Consider the following 15625-nt stretch of genomic DNA (forward strand, 5'->3'; position numbering starts at 1 on the left):
CTCTGTTGTCCTTTCAGGAGCTTCACTCTAAAATTTTTCTCCCCACTCCCCTAAATCATCGATGTGACTCTCTTCTATGTCATTCTCATCAGCACTGAAGCATGTCACAATTTCCTCCATCTTCAAACAAACAAACAATAAAACCCTACTTGGCCACATTCTCTCCTAGCTATCAATCCATTTTCTCTCCTCCTTTATTGTGGATGTCTCAACGTAATTGTTTCATTTTATTTTCCCCCATTCTTTCTTGAACCACTCCTGCAAATAGGTCTTGCCTGTCTTGGGACCAAGCAGCTCTTTCCAGGGTCACCAATGGGCTCTTCATTGCCAAACTGGTGTTATCCTCATCTTTCTCTGTCTCAGCACAAGTTGGCTGACCAATGCCTCCCTCCCTCCCGTCCTCCCTCCTCTCTCCTTCCTTGAAACTTTTTCTTCACTTGGCCTTCACAACTCTGCTCTCTCTTGCTTCTCCCCCACCACCAGTGGGGGCTGTTTCCTACTCGCTCTGGTGTAACCCAGAACTCAGTTCACATTCCTCTTGCCTTATCTTAATCTCCTGTGGCAACCACATCCAGGTTCATGGCTTTAAATTACCACCTGCGAGAGAGGACCCAAGATGGCTGACTAGGAACAGCTCAGGATTGCAGCTCCCAGTGAAAGTGCAGAGGGTGATTGGACACCACATTTCCAGATGGATTTTTATTGCCCACAGACCAGGAGATTCACAGGCGGAGGAGCTGCATGGGTCACCAGCACGGCTGTTTTGGCCAGCACAGCTGTTTTGGCCGGGATGGCTGCTTTGCCGGCGCTCTGGCATGGGGGGTTCTCCATACAAAATACACTGGTCTGGGTGCCCTTTTAGCTGGCAATTGAAGATCTGGGAAGGCAGATCACCCATTCATCTGATTTAAAAAGGAACTGAAACAGGGAGCCAGGCCAGGAGATTCCTGGGCAAAAAAACCTCCAGGAATCTCAGCACCGCTATTTCAGCCAGCATAGTGAGTTGTCGCATGGGAAATTACACAAATCCTGGTGCCTTTTCAACAGGGAACCGGAACACCTGGGAGAGAGTTAACCTTTCAACTAAAAAAAAAAAAAAAAAAAAAAAAAACAGACTCTGAGTCAGGGAGTCAGGTGATCAGGCTCGGCTGGACCCGCCCCCCTCCCAAAAAAAACAAAGAAAGAAAAAGAAAAAAACAGCAATTGAAAATGCTCTGGGTTGAGAGTTTCACAGCAAGCACAGCTGAACCCACGGTCCAGCTCTGTGGGGAAGGGGCGTCTGCCATTACGGAGACACTCCACTACGGAGGTAGTCCGCCATCACTAAGGCAGCCCGCCATTGCTGAGGCAACCTGCCATTACAGAAAGAGTCCATCATTACAGAGGTGGGCCACCATTGCCGAGGTAGTTCTAACTACACCCATCTAAACAGGACTGCAGGGAAGTTCACACAGCAGCTGGGCAGAGCCAAAATAGACAAATGGGACCTAATCAAACTCCACAGCTTTTGCACAGCAAAAGAAACAGTCATTAGAGTGAACCGGCAACCAACAGAGTGGGAAAAGATTTTTGCAGTCTACCCATCTGACAAAGGGCTAATATCCAGAATTTACAAAGAACTAAAACAGACTTACAAGAAAAAAACAAGCCCATCAAAAGTGGGCGAAGGATATGAACAGACACTTTACAAAAGAATACATACATGAGGCCAACAAACATGAAAAAATACTCATCATCACTGGTCATTAGAGAAATGCAAATCAAAACTACATTGAGATACCATCTCACACCAGTTCGAATGGCGATCATTAAAAAATCTAGAGACAACAGATGCTGGAGAGGATATGGAGAAATAGGAACATTTGGAAGTGTAAATTAGTTCAACCATTGTGGAAGACAGAGTGGCGATTCCTTAAGGACCTAGGAATAGAAATTCCATTTGACCCAGCAATCCCATTACTGGGTATATATCCAAAGGGTTATAAATCGTTCCACTATAAGGACACATGCGCATGAATGTTCATTGCAGCCCTATTTACAATAGCAAAGACCTGGAACCAACCCAAATGCCCATCGATGATAGACTGAACAGGGAAAACGTGGCACATACGCACCATGGAATATTATGCAGCCATCAAAAACGAGGAGTCCTTGTCCTTTGTGGGGGCATGGATGAACCTGGAAACCATCATTCTCAGCAAACTGACATAAGAGCAGAAAATCAAACACCGCATGTTCTCACTCATAGGCGGGTGTTGAACAATGAGAACACATGGATACAGGGAGGGGAGCATCACACACTGGGGTCCGTTGGGGGGAAGTAGGGGAGGGACAGTGCGGGGTGGGGATGTGGGGAGAGATAGCATGGGGAGAAATGCCAGATATAGAGGAAGGCAGCAAATCACACTGCCATGTGTGTACCTATGCAACAATCTTGCATGTTCTTCAAATGTACCCCAAAACCTAAAATGCAATTTAAAAAAAGAAAAAATAAATAAATTACCACCTGCATCTCTCTATCTTGGTCTTATCCCTGAGTACCACATATTGTATATCCTGTCATCCGTTGGGCATCTATACTTGGGAATATTTATAGGCATATCAAATTTAACATCCAAATCTGCCCCCCACCCCCACCGTACCCACAGTCTTCCCCCATCTCAGGTGACAGCAGTTCCAAAGTTTTAGATGCACAGGCCAAAATATCAGCCTCATCCTTGACTCCCTTTCTCTCTCTCTCCTTGCCTCCAATCCATCAGCAAATCCTGTCTGCTGTACCCTTTAATTGTTCCTAGAATTTGACTAATTCTTAACACCTCTGCAGCTGTTATCCTGGTAGCAGGGTAAAGAGCTTTCTCAGAGAAGGGAACAGCATGTGTAAAAACTCTGAGCAAGGGAAAGCTGCAAGAAAGGAAAATCTCAAAAGAGATCCAGAAGTGATTCTTGAATCTGGGGAGCTATCTACCGTATTGGCCTCATTATGGGATGTCATGGTGAAGAGGTCACTATGAAGTTGGAGTTTTGGGGATTGCCAAATGGTCTGACTGACTGAAATGGGTCTGGCCAGCTCTGAAGTTATAAATGGCTATAAAGTTGCATGTATATCATCTGCAGTATGTGTGTACGTGTGTGTGTGTGTGCATGTGTGTGAATGCACATTCATATCCACCCATAAATGTGTGCTTTCTTCCACCCTAGATATATTTTCTTGGAGTCTGAGCCCTCGGTGTACTAACATAGACCTGTGTAAAATCTACTGGGGATCTCCAGAGACCCATGCCCTTGACTTTAGTCCTAAATCAAGGCCTCTGGGGTACCCCTGCATTGTTTTAGGCAAAAACTACTTAGGCCTGTAGGTCAGCCATCCTGGAACCAGAGGACTCACAGTGCATTTTTACCCATTCTCTGCAGAGCCATTGATTTTCTATCACTGCGTAAACAGGACTCTTGTCCGTCTTCTCCTTCACCCCCTCCTTTCCTCCTGAAATCAAGGTCTTCTGGATGCAGGGGCATTTGGGCATCAGGGGCATATGGAAGTAGCATCAGGGGCATATGGAAGTAGCAGGAGTCAGAGGTAAGGCAGGCTCAGTACCCTACATTTCCCTAACAGCTGTGTAATTGGAGAAAAAGTGATCCAATGTGAGGTACAGGAAAGGTCAAAAGAGATTGTATTGGTGGGGGAGGGCTTTGTGCTGCTTTTCTTTTCATACTGGAGTCCTGAACTGGATCTCAGTAAGATGTGATCCTGTCCAAGCCCCCTCGAGAACCATATAAATAGGACAGGGATTTCCTGAGACTCTCACAGCCTTCTTCAGAAACCAGAGTGGCAGGGCCAGCAAATATTTTTTGTTTCCAGCCTCCCTCCTGGGATTACTGAGCATCCTTCTGGTCAACCAAGCTGCAAATAGAGAAGCAGAATGGCAAGGGGGTTAAAATCACAGGTTTTTGTGTCCAAGAAACCTTAAGTTTGGGCTGTGTGACTTTGGATGAACTACATAACCTTGCTGTCCCTCAGTTTCCTTATCTTAATAATTACCATAAGTGTCTCCTCAAGAGTTCATTTAAGGATGAAGTGAGACAATACAGATAAAACACCTAACACAACACTTAGCTCATAGGAGTAAGTGCCCTATGTGAACATATGAAAGGAAGGAAGGAAGGATGGATGGACAAGGACAAAGGGATTTATTTATTTTGAGATAGGGTCTTGTTCCGTTGCACAGGCTAGAGTGCAATGGCATGATCTTGGCTTACTACAACCTCCACCTCCCAGGCTCAAGTGATTCTTCCACCTCAGCCTCCTGAGTAGCTGAGACCACAGGTGTGCGGCACCATGCCCAGCTAATTTTCTGGATTTTTTTTGTTGAGATGAGGTTTCACTGTATTTCCCAGGCTGGTCTCAAATTTCTGGATTCAAGCAATCCTCCCACCTTGGCCTCCCAAAGTGCTAGTACTATAGCTTTGAGCCACTGTGCCTGGCTGACAAAGAGATCTTTCCTGTTTGATGCTTAAGGCATACTGATTGTTAAGATAGTCCTCAACCAAATATCCAAGGGTTCCTGTAGATTTCCCAGCTTCCTTTGCAGCTAGGCTTTTGCCATGTGACTAGTTCTGGCCAATCATGTGAGAAGTAGTATGAGTAACTGCTGGGTCAAGGGAGTTAAGAGCTGATGTACTTCCTCCTTCCATCTCTTCCCCTGGCACAGCAGCCTTGGAGGCCACATGTTCTGTAAGGCATCATGCCACATGCAACAAGCCCCTTACGTGAGTGTGGAGTACGTGTTTATTGTGTTAACCCACTGAGATTTTGGAGTTCATTTGTTACTGCCTTGCTGACCAATACAGTCATCTATGAAGGAAAAATAAATCTGCTGTATTTCCAACCTCTTGGGACATCTAGGGACGATTATAATGATAATAACAGTAGCTGTAGAAGCTACCGCTTACTGAGCCCTTGAGAAACACTGCAAAGCCCTTTACAGATGTTAAACCATTCAGCCCTTTCAGGTATCCCATGTGGCACATGTTTTGCTATTACATAATAATTGTGTTTCTAAAATAATCTTTAGGTTATTTTTTAAAAAAGGTTCTTGCAAACAAACTCAATGTGGAAAAAAAACTGCTTAGGGATCAGAATTTTAGAGTATGCCCACAAAGTTATTTCTCCTACAGAAATGTCAAAAATAAAGGGTTTTTAAATTGCTATTAGGACTTTCAGGAGTTACAAACTAAAAATTGACTGATTTTCAAAACTGGTGTAAGCCAACCTAAATGTCATTGAGCAAATATTGAATCCCATGGAAGACAAATCTCAGGTCAACTCGCGGCTAAGCCATCAAAATGAATTGTGGGTTGGTCCACACTTACTATTAAAAGGAAGCTCCATTATATCTCAAGGAAGTGGTTTCTCCCTCCAAAAAAGGGAAGCCTCAAAGGCAAAGAACAGCGTCACGCAACTAAAATGGCCACGGATATTGAGGCTGTAAGCCATTAGGTTTTCCTGACACACATACGGGGGCTGTTCCTGATCATGGCACTATAAACCAACCACCGTCACAGATCAGCTTCCTTACTGAATTGCTCAGATTACATCCAGTTTGCATTTTGCATAGCAGGAAAAAAAGCCCAAACTGGGTGTTAGACAGGTGAGGAAACCAAGCCGGCAAGTAAGAGAACTTCAGTGACTACAGCAAACAGCTAGTGGGAACAGCCCCAGATCGAGGATCTCTTGCTCTTTTGACTCTCCAGAGTTGCAGTTTTTTGCCCCCGATTTATAGTGACATCTGTACATCTTCGTGGTTGGTGGTGTCACCTCTGAGCTGAGGTTTGAGGCCTGTGAAGTTTGGTTCTGCCCTTAGCTGGAGCCTGTAGTCATCATCCCTGGGGTTTGCTGGCCTGGAGCAGCAGCTGGCAGGAAGCATTGCCCCCTCTCTCTCTCCATTGCAGGTGGCATGGAGCTTCTGCTCTAGCTAACAAAACTGCTTGGGTCCTGGTTGTTGAGACATGTAAGTGTTTCTGAAAGTACCAGTAGACTGAGAAAGAATCCAGGCTGCTTAAGAAGCTGCCTGGGGAAGGGGAACCAATTGAGTTCATGACTAAAGCAAGCAGTCCTGGTGACCTGCAGGGGTTAGCACACTTTGACTTTCTTCCTCCCTCAGGCCTGAGTGGGCAGCTGACATCTCACACCTCCCTGATGAAAGGATGGGACTTGCTGTGTGATGAGCCATGCCCAGGCCCTGGTGGTCCCTCACCCCTGCCCTTTCCTGAGGAGGGAAAGTAGTGATCCCTTCCCCCTGCTCGCCTTGCCTGTCATTGAGGCTGATATATCTGAAAGCCAAGTCTCTAAGACATTTCTGAAGGATGAAGACAGATTCAGGTGGGCAGGCCCTCTGGGAGCCCTGTTTATCCCACACAGGGTGACTTTCTGGCCCAGCAGAGCTGTTGATTCATCAGACTCCCCTAGTTGACCTTTCCTGCCTTTTGATTTATTCATGAAATTCAGCAGGCCCTTCTGGAAGGTTCTTTGTGTGCCTGATGCTGTGTTGGCTGCTGTTGGGACACAGGACTTATTAGTTGTATTTTCCACCCTTGGCTTTTGAAACTCAGGTGCTAAGACAGTTTATAATGAAGGGCTAAATTAAGAATTCTTACTGCACATAGTAGGTAAGAGCACAGGCTTAGCAGCAGGCACGTGGGTTAAAATCCCACCAACTATCATGTTGGTCAAGTTTGACTTTGGGCAAGTTCTTAACCTTCGTAGGCTGCTATTTCTTAAATATAGGGATGCTAAGAGCACTGGCCTCCGAGCATTTCCATGGGGATTAAGTGAGGCAGTGCGTGTCAAGTGCTCAGTACAATGCCTGGCTCATGGTTTTAGTATCATTACTAGCTACTACCACTAGCTGTCAAAACATATTTGAGAGATTTCAGTGTTATAGAAATCCTGAATCTAAACACACCACCTTCTACACAGTGTTCCTCCTTCTCTCTTCCTCTCATTAGGGACTGGTAATTTGACTCATCAGTTACCCAAGCTGGAGCCAGTTTTAATACCTGCACTCCTGCGACTCCCTCAATCCTCAGGTACATCCTGTCACAAAACCCAGCCGGTTATACCTCATCTCTCTCTCCTACCTTCAGCCCCACTGTCGTCCTTAACCAGGTCTTCACACGGAGACCCTGGTTACCCAAGCACCCTCTTAACTGGTTTTCCTGCTTCCAATTTCACCCTCTTCCTAACCAGGCTGACTGCTACTTGGGAGAACTCCCTTGCTCAAAGCCTTCCTCTGGCTCCCTGTTACTATCCGTAAAAAGCCAAGCCCAAATTCTTTATTATGGATTAAAAGGCCTCTTGTGGTATGACTGCTACCTAGTTGTACAATTTTATTGCTTATGTCCACAGGTCACCTCTGTGTTCCAGCAATGCAAGTTCCTCTGTCTCCTGGCCCTCCATGGAGTACAGATCATGTACTTCTCTCTCAGTCTAGAACTCTCCATCCCTATCTCCTAAGGAGTCCTAGTCATTCTTTAAAACTAAACTCTAAACCATCTTCCTTAGGAATTCTTCTTTTAACAAGGACTGGGTTAGCTCCTGCTTTACTGTGTTCCCACGACACCTTTGCTTTCAAGATGATGGCAATTTTTTGTTTTCAGGTCTATCTTCTTTACTAGCATATGACATTTTTAAAGAAAGAAACTGTATCTTATTCATTTTTGTATTTTTATATTGAAAAACTGTAGAGATGAAAGAATGGATGGATAAGTAAATTATAGTTGATGGATGAGTGAGTGCTTGGGTTGATGGGTTGATGGATAGATGGATGGTGGTTGGATGAATACATAAATGAACAGTTGGATGGGTAAATGGTTGAATGGATGGATACGTGGATGAATTCAACAAACAAAGTGGCAAAAACTTTTAATTATATCTTACACCCAGATACATCCAGAAAGGCCTTTCGTGGTTCCACAAAGACAAGGGTCTATTTCTTGGTGCTTCTCAGTTCAGGCTGAAAAGCGCATGACTTTGCAATTCAGCTGCCAGTTGTGTTTGTTTGTTTGTTTGTTTGTTTGTTTGTTTGTTTGTTTTTCCACCTTTTCGCTCCCCATCGTTGCATCAGGAAAGCTGGAAAGGAGTTTTGATCTTAGAGGGAGAGAGAAATACCTAGAAGACCTTATCCCATCGTTGCCCTGGCCCACATCTCATTTGCTGACTTCCCCAGTTCTGTTCTCATCTGAGTTCCATTCAGTCCTGTTCTCCATACAGGAATCGTGGATTTACTTCCAGCTTGAACTATGGCAGGAGATCTCCACCTCTGGGCCCAGAGTAACAGAACAGCAGATGGCATGAGTGCACCATGGCCAGTAGCCACTTCTGCACCTAGCACTTACCTGTTTACCAGGAGAACAGCATGTTTCATTCTGTTCATTTTCCTGTTCAGGGGCCGCTTTCATAGCAGCCACAAGGGAGGTGCCCCTTATACAGCTTGGAGCCTTCACCGGCTTTTCAAGGAAGGCATTCCAGGCCTGGCTGTTCACTCAGTAAATAGTAACAAATCCTGGAGTTACCTGAAAATGCAGGATCTAGCTCCTTCTGATTCGGAGAACCAGCAGGCGACCTGAAGTAAAAAGGCCCCACGGCTTTTGGGAGCAGAGCTCCACCCAGCTGCCCCAGAATCCTCATTCAGGGTTTATGAAGCAGTGGGCAGTGCACAATTGACTAAATTTGGTTGTATTTTTATTTTTATCCAGCCACAAATACCGGCAAAAAACGGGAAATTATTCCTTCCCTTCCAGGAGCCTTGGAGCCAAGCTGGTTTTATTTTTAGCTTCAACTCTGGTTTAGGGTTTTCTGCAAGCTGAACACCCTACTCACTGCAGGCAGCGGCAGGCTGGCTTATAGGATTTTTGCCCAGACGAGAGTGTTGGTTGTCTGAATGTAACTCTTACCAGGCTTTGTACAGCTGTGACAATAGAGGGTGGTTCCAGACAGACCCACATAGAGACCCAGTTCTTGCCTTGGGGACCTCCAAGAGAGTTCTTTTTCAGGGAGGGCAATGTACACAGGGTGGTTCATTGCTTTGGATGGGGTGGAGAAGTGGCAACTCTGGATGAAAAGAAACAGAAAAAAATTAAGAAAGGGAAAGGGAAAGAGCTGTTATTTATTGAAAGGCTTCAAGTATGTGGTGATTCAGAACTAGAGCTCTGGAGTCTGACCGACTGGGTACAAATCCTGCCACTACCACTTCCTGAAACTGTGGCCTTGGGGATGTCTTGACCTCCCCAGGCCTCAGGTTCATTCTGTATGAGACAGGATGAATAATGACACCTACTGTGAGCACTGCTGCAGTTGAGATCCTGCCTGTGCAGCACGTGACATGGCATTTGACATGTAGGTAGAACTCAATCAGTACCACTGTCATCACTGCAGTGCTGAACACTTGCATAGACACTGTGTTATTTAAGACTCACTGTAGGCCAGGCACAGTGGCTCACGCCTGTAATCCCAGCACTTTGGGAGGCTGAGGCGGGCAGATCACGAGGTCAAGAGATTGAGACCATCCTGGCCAACATGGTGTAACCCTGTCTCTAATAAAAGTAGAAAAATTAGCTGAGAAGCATGATGGCACATGCCTGTAGTCCGTGCTACTTGGGAGGCTGAGGCAGAAGAATTGCTTGAACCCAGGAGGTGGAGGTTTCAGTGAGCCGAGATCATGCCACTGCACTCCAGCTTGGTGACAGAGTGAGACTCTGTCTGAAAAAAAAAAAAAAAGGATGATATTGGTAATCTTTAAGGGGTTCTCTCTCTTGGCTTTGGAGCCCCCTCCCTTTGTCTCTGTACAGGGGAATTTTTTTCTTTCTTCTCTCTTCTTTATTGCCTATTAAACTCCCTGCTCCTTAAAAAAAAAAAAAAAAAAAAAAAAAAAAAAACTCACTGTAACCCATTTTACAGATTCAAAACTGAGGCCCAAAGGGCTAGATAGCTTGCCTGAGATCCCACAGCAAGAGCACAATAGAGCCAGACCTGTGCCCAGCCCCAGTGAATCCCAAAGACATAACATCAAGCCTTCTCTAGTTCCAGTGGCTTCCACCTCTTATCACCTAGTACATGGGAACTACTCGAAACATAAAACTAGGTATTGCCTCATCCTCGTCTAACCAGAGTCCCCCACTTTGCTTTAGTGACAGGAGCACACAAAAAGCAGATACTGCCAGTGGTCAAAGAGCACCAGGAGAATCATAGAGACAGAAAGTGGAATGGTGGTTGCCAGGACTGGGAGAGGGAGAGATGGGGAGTTATTGTTCAACAGGGGCAGAATTTCAGTATTGCAAGATGAAAAAGTTCTAGAGATTAGTTTCTTAGCAATGTGAATATTCTCAGCGCTACTGAACTAACTGTACACGTTCAGTATACAGTTTTTGCTAAGAAGATAAATTTCATGATATGTGATTTTACTGCAATTTTTAAATATTAAAGAAAAAGCACTGGTGTAAGAGTCAGGCTGCCTTCAGCTGAGCGTGGTGATTTCACTCCTCTAATCCCAGCACTTAGGAAGGCCAAGGGGGCGGGTCACTTGAGGTCAGGAGTTTGAGACCAGCCTGGCCAACATGGTGAAACCCATCTCTACTAAATATTCAAAAGTTAGCCAGGCATAGTGATGTGTGCCTGTAATCTCAGCTACTCGGGAGGCTGAGGTGGGAGAATCACTTGAACCTCGGAGGTGGAGGTTGCAATGAGCCAAGATTGCACCATTGCACTCCAGCCTGGGCAACAGAGCGAGACTCTATCTCAAAGAAAACCAAACAAGAGTTATGCTGCCCTGGAGGTGACCAGGGAATTACAGCTTAGCTCATCCAACTTTCCAGCCTTTCCTCCTCCTAATCAGGAGTCTCGTGGATGGCATCCCTGCCCAATGCTTATCCACTTGTTGCATGGCTGTCAGGCTGAGTGGCACCCTCTTGACAGTGGGCTTATTATATGAAGTCTTCAATGCTTCTCTCTCACATACTTTGTCCTGCTTGACCTCCTCCTAGTTGCTCGTCCCTCTGAAGTTTCTGCTCATAGACCTAGAATGAAAGTGGTGAAATGGGAGCAAAATTCCAAATAGGGAAGCTTGTCTGCCTGGCGGTGGGGGAAGGGGGAGAGCCTGGGCTTTGGAGCCGGGAGCTAGGGAGAGGCTCACCTTTTCTATTCCTTAGTTTGCTTAGCTTTCAGATTGGGCTTATATATTTATACCATGTAATAGGACATATTCAATTCACTTTAGGTAGAAAAATTCATCCAGGCTATGAACTGCTCTTTGACTCTGGACGATTCTGGGGACTGGGGGGTATGTGCTTTAACAATGGTTTGGACAGCTTCGCCTTTCCCTTGCTAAGCTATGTCAACTCACTAGGGCAGAGAGGTATGGGGCTAGCATGGAACAGGGTCTCTCTCTTGGCCTAATGCTCCCAGGAAAACAGCCTTCATGATCATAATGGTAGCTCTGTGTCCCTTAAAAACTCAGGTGGCCTTGCTGTGGGTGTTTAGCATTGACCATGCTTAAGAGAGACTGATAGGCTCTGTTGGCCACCATCCAATGTGAGCCATCCCTACTGGGCCGATTTTTGCCACAAGCCACACCTCATGCCCAGACCTTGTTCCCTGACCCAGGGCTTACTTCTCCATCAGTCCCAGTGGGAGCAGTGATAAGAGTCTACAATATTCTTAGGGGCCCATGAAAATGTTTTAATTTTTTTTAATATTGGAAGACAAAAATGAACTTTTAGGTAGAAATAAATGTTATATATTAATATATATTAATATATTTGTATTGATACCAACGTAGTTATAAAGTGTAATATTAATTTTTTTTTGACTGGGTGCACTGGCTCATGCCTATAATTCCAGCACTTTGGGAGGCTGAGGCAGGTGGATCGCCTGAGGTCAGGAGTTCATGACCAGCCTGGCTAACATGGTGAAACAGATGAAACCTGTCTCTACTAAAAATACAAAAATTAGCCTTGTGTGGTGGCAGGAAGCTGAGGCAGGAAGATTATTTGAACCCGGGAGGTGGAGGTGGTAGTGAGGAGAGATCATACTACTGCACTCAAGCCTGGGCAACAGAGCAAGACTCCGTCTCAAAAAATAAAAATTAATGGAGAAAGCAGCTCACAAAGGCAAAATTGTCAGGGACCCACAAATCTCACAATGGAAACTTGCTCTGATCCACAGAGTCAAGATGGCCAGAATTCTATTTTTTTCCTCAGTCTAAGGTGATCTGCCAGGCTGTTCTTTGTTGCTAAATCGACTGCTATCTGCTCCCACCATCACTGCTTAGGATCCTGAATATTTCCTCTGATATTTCATTTATGTTTTTAGGGGAGTATTTCATATGCCAGTTTTATCACTCAATATAGCTACATGGAGCTCACAGGGAGAAAAGTTTAAAAGTCTGGTCTGGCATCCATGGGAAAGAATATTGTGATCCGTTAGTGATGTCTGTCCAAGACTCTGACAGAGGGGTGGCAGCACAGTGCGTGTGCTGTGTTTTAACTTTTGACTGACCTTTGCTTTGCATTCCCAGCCTGACTCTAAGCCCCACCAACAGGGAATATACCTTACACATGTTGTGCAGCCCACACTGAAAGATGTAGAGAGTCTCTTAATACCTGTTGACTGATCAATTGACTGATTGATTAAAGTGGTATCTGAATACATTTGATCTGGTTTAATGTCCCCTTGACATCCTTCTATTCTTTTTTTCCTCTTTAGGCGCCTGAACAAGAATAAGCTCCGAGTCCTTCCAGAATTGCTTTTCCAGAGCACTCCGAAGCTCAGCAGACTGTGAGTCGAGTTGCCTTGCGTCCTCTACCTTGTACCTTTCCTGGCTTTGGTGATAGGGAGGGTATAGTTTGTGGAGCGCCGTGCCACATGGAGCTTGGCAGTTGGGCCCTGGCGTGGAGACTTGGAGCCAGGCTTTGACATGACATCCCCCCTGCCAATAAATGCTTCCAGGCCTGACTTCTTGCTCCTTCTCTCAGACATCGGTGGCTTGTGTGACCAGTGAGGACTAGTGATATATGGTAGTCGATCACTGCCTTGCCAGGAAGGAGGATATGCTTCCATTTATTGTGGCTGTGAACTTACTTCAGGGAAATTCCCTGAGGCTGGGTTTCAGATAGGTTTATTCACAAGAGACTGCCAGTGGTCTCAAAAGACAGTGGTTTGGACCAAACACGGCAACCTCACCACCTTGCTGGTTGGAGCAGATTCGGCCTTTTCCCCCCTTCCTAGCACTGCCAGTCCAGGAGCCCTGGGTCTGAAGCTTTATGATTTTGTGGAAAAAGGAAGAAACATGTTGAATTTTGCTTTATCCTCTTCAGTGGTCCAGGGTATAATAAGGAGAGGGGAGAGTTGGAGATACCTCTGTTTATTCAGTGTGAGAGTTTGGAAGCCCAGGAGCTGGAGTCGCAGGTGAGGGTGGAGACTGTGATTCATGTATTGTAGATGTCAGGCAGGTGCAAATTAAATCATCGACAGTGAACCCAAAATCATGCTGGCAGTGACTCAGTTCATGGGGCGTACTGGATTGCCCAAGGCTCGCCTTTCTGAATGAAGCGACAGTCCTGGATGGCTTTGCAGTCAGGTAGCAAGATTTACAGCCTGGCTGGGAAGACTTGAATGTCGCAGGGAGGCGCCAACATCGTGGCCACCATTCTCATTCCCAATGGTTGCATTTAATGCCTACTTACGCAGTGAAACACTGCATATAGGCTGTGGGATAAATTGGGAAATATGAAACATATTTGTCAGTGTGTGCACTTACGAATGAGTTCTGAATTAGGAATACATATATGTCTATACATACAGACACACACTATACACCACACACACACACACACACACACACACACACACACACACACACACAATGTATTTTAAAAGGGCACTTTGCTGGAACAAGAACAGGCAAGGGTTGGCTGGTATCCCAGTCATACAGTGGTTTTGCTTGCCTTCTCTAGGACACACCTGAACTTTGCCAAGGTCTCCTCTTGCTGTGTGCCCTGTTTCTCTGGCTCAGTCGCCCTAGTTGACTTTGCTAAATGTAGGAAAGACTATATTTTTCTTTATGCTCTTCCAGTCTGGATCTGCCTGGATGGGCATGGGCGTGGAGGAAATGCTGTTCAACAACCCAGGGGTCCAGAAGAGCTGGATGAGCTATGCCAAATGGACATACCAGAAACCACCCTGGCTTGTAACATCCCCTGCGTTGTATAGCTCTGCCCTCAGATGCTCACCTAATACCATCTCTCCACCCAGTATTGCATTGCACCTTTCAAGCTGCTCTTAACTAAGCACTACAGCAGAGTATATACCATTCTTCTGAGAATTCAGCGTCAGTTTAAAGGCACCGGGAAGGTACCTATGGGGCTGGAATGCTGGATAACTTATGTGGGTGGGGTCTGAGCATCCCAGCTGCTGTAGGATGTCAGGTGGGCTGCTTCTTGCTCACAGAAACCTTCCCGTGGCTATCATGTGATGTCCATTTTGTGCAGAGCTGGTTTTGATCCAGGCAAAGTAGGAATTTCAGGTGGTGATAACTTCAGGTCTCTGAGATTCTGGGAGCCAGGCATATGGGCATGGGGAACCCATGTGTTATGTCCTTTGCCATGTCCTGAGAGAGCTTGAGAGAGTCACTGTTCCTTCAGTATCTAAATATCTTCATCAGTAAAGGGAGATACCCTTTCCTCCCTTCTCTCTACCTTGTAGAGGAACTGTAAGTGACGATGAGATCATGGTGTGCATGTGTTTTTAAGGACTTAAAATGCTGTATAAGTGTAAGCACCAAGACAACTATTGTTACTCCCATAATTCCTGTCTTTACAACCTCAGTTTCTGATCTCCTTTCTCTGGGAGCCATAAAGAGACTAGGAGTTGCAATAAACATTGAGATAAATTACCCTGAGCTTTTGCTGCAAGCTAGAGAGCTGCAGCTAGGAAGGCGGGGATGACATTTGACTCATTTTTGTATCCATCTCTTGCTGGGTCCCTGTCCGGGCAGAGTGGGATACACACAGGCACTAAAGTCATTGACGGTTCAACGGGTAGGTGAATAAATGAATGGCAGACTTTGATTCTTTTATTCACTATTCATTCATTGATTCATTCACTCACTCATTCAGTAAGTTTTTTCCTGGGTGTCTATTCCAGCGTGGCATCTGTTCTAGGTGTTGAGCTGTAGACGTGAAGGATGCCCAGTTCTCTATGTGCCCCATTATGACACGTTTTGAATGGCTGCCAAAAAGCTGAGAGCTAAATATATTTGTTTTATTGAAGCAGCTGTATTAACCCAAGTTTGGGCTGTAATCGGTGATCCCTTTTTCTCTCTGGGCTTGATCTTTGATTTTTCTTAATGGCCCTCTTGTGTCTTTGTCTTATTTTGTCAGCCACTCCAGAGGCTTTTTGGAAGTAAGCAGGGTACAAATTAGAAATCAATAAATGTGCAGTCATGACTGTGTATACATATGCCACTGGCTCTGTTTTAAAAGAACACTGCATCTCAATAGACACAGTGAGGCGTTTTTCATGCTAAATGTGGATTCTACGTCTGGCTACTCCAGTGTATGCCATGTAGGATAAACA

The 15625-nt window shown here is 45.4% G+C and overlaps 1 protein-coding gene across 2 annotated transcripts in view; it reads left to right on the forward strand.

Moving 5' to 3' along the window:
- Nucleotides 1–15625, forward strand: part of SLIT3 (slit guidance ligand 3) — a 627330-nt gene that overhangs the window by 91665 nt on the left and 520040 nt on the right. For both annotated transcript variants that reach the window (XM_003936171.4, XM_010346663.3), the window contains exon 4: nt 12755–12826. In XM_003936171.4, the coding sequence (XP_003936220.2) occupies nt 12755–12826 (72 nt within the window). The remainder of the gene's footprint in view (nt 1–12754; nt 12827–15625) is intronic.

This window comes from Saimiri boliviensis, chromosome 20, assembly GCF_048565385.1.
Source record: "Saimiri boliviensis isolate mSaiBol1 chromosome 20, mSaiBol1.pri, whole genome shotgun sequence".
Taxonomy (NCBI): domain Eukaryota; kingdom Metazoa; phylum Chordata; class Mammalia; order Primates; family Cebidae; genus Saimiri; species Saimiri boliviensis.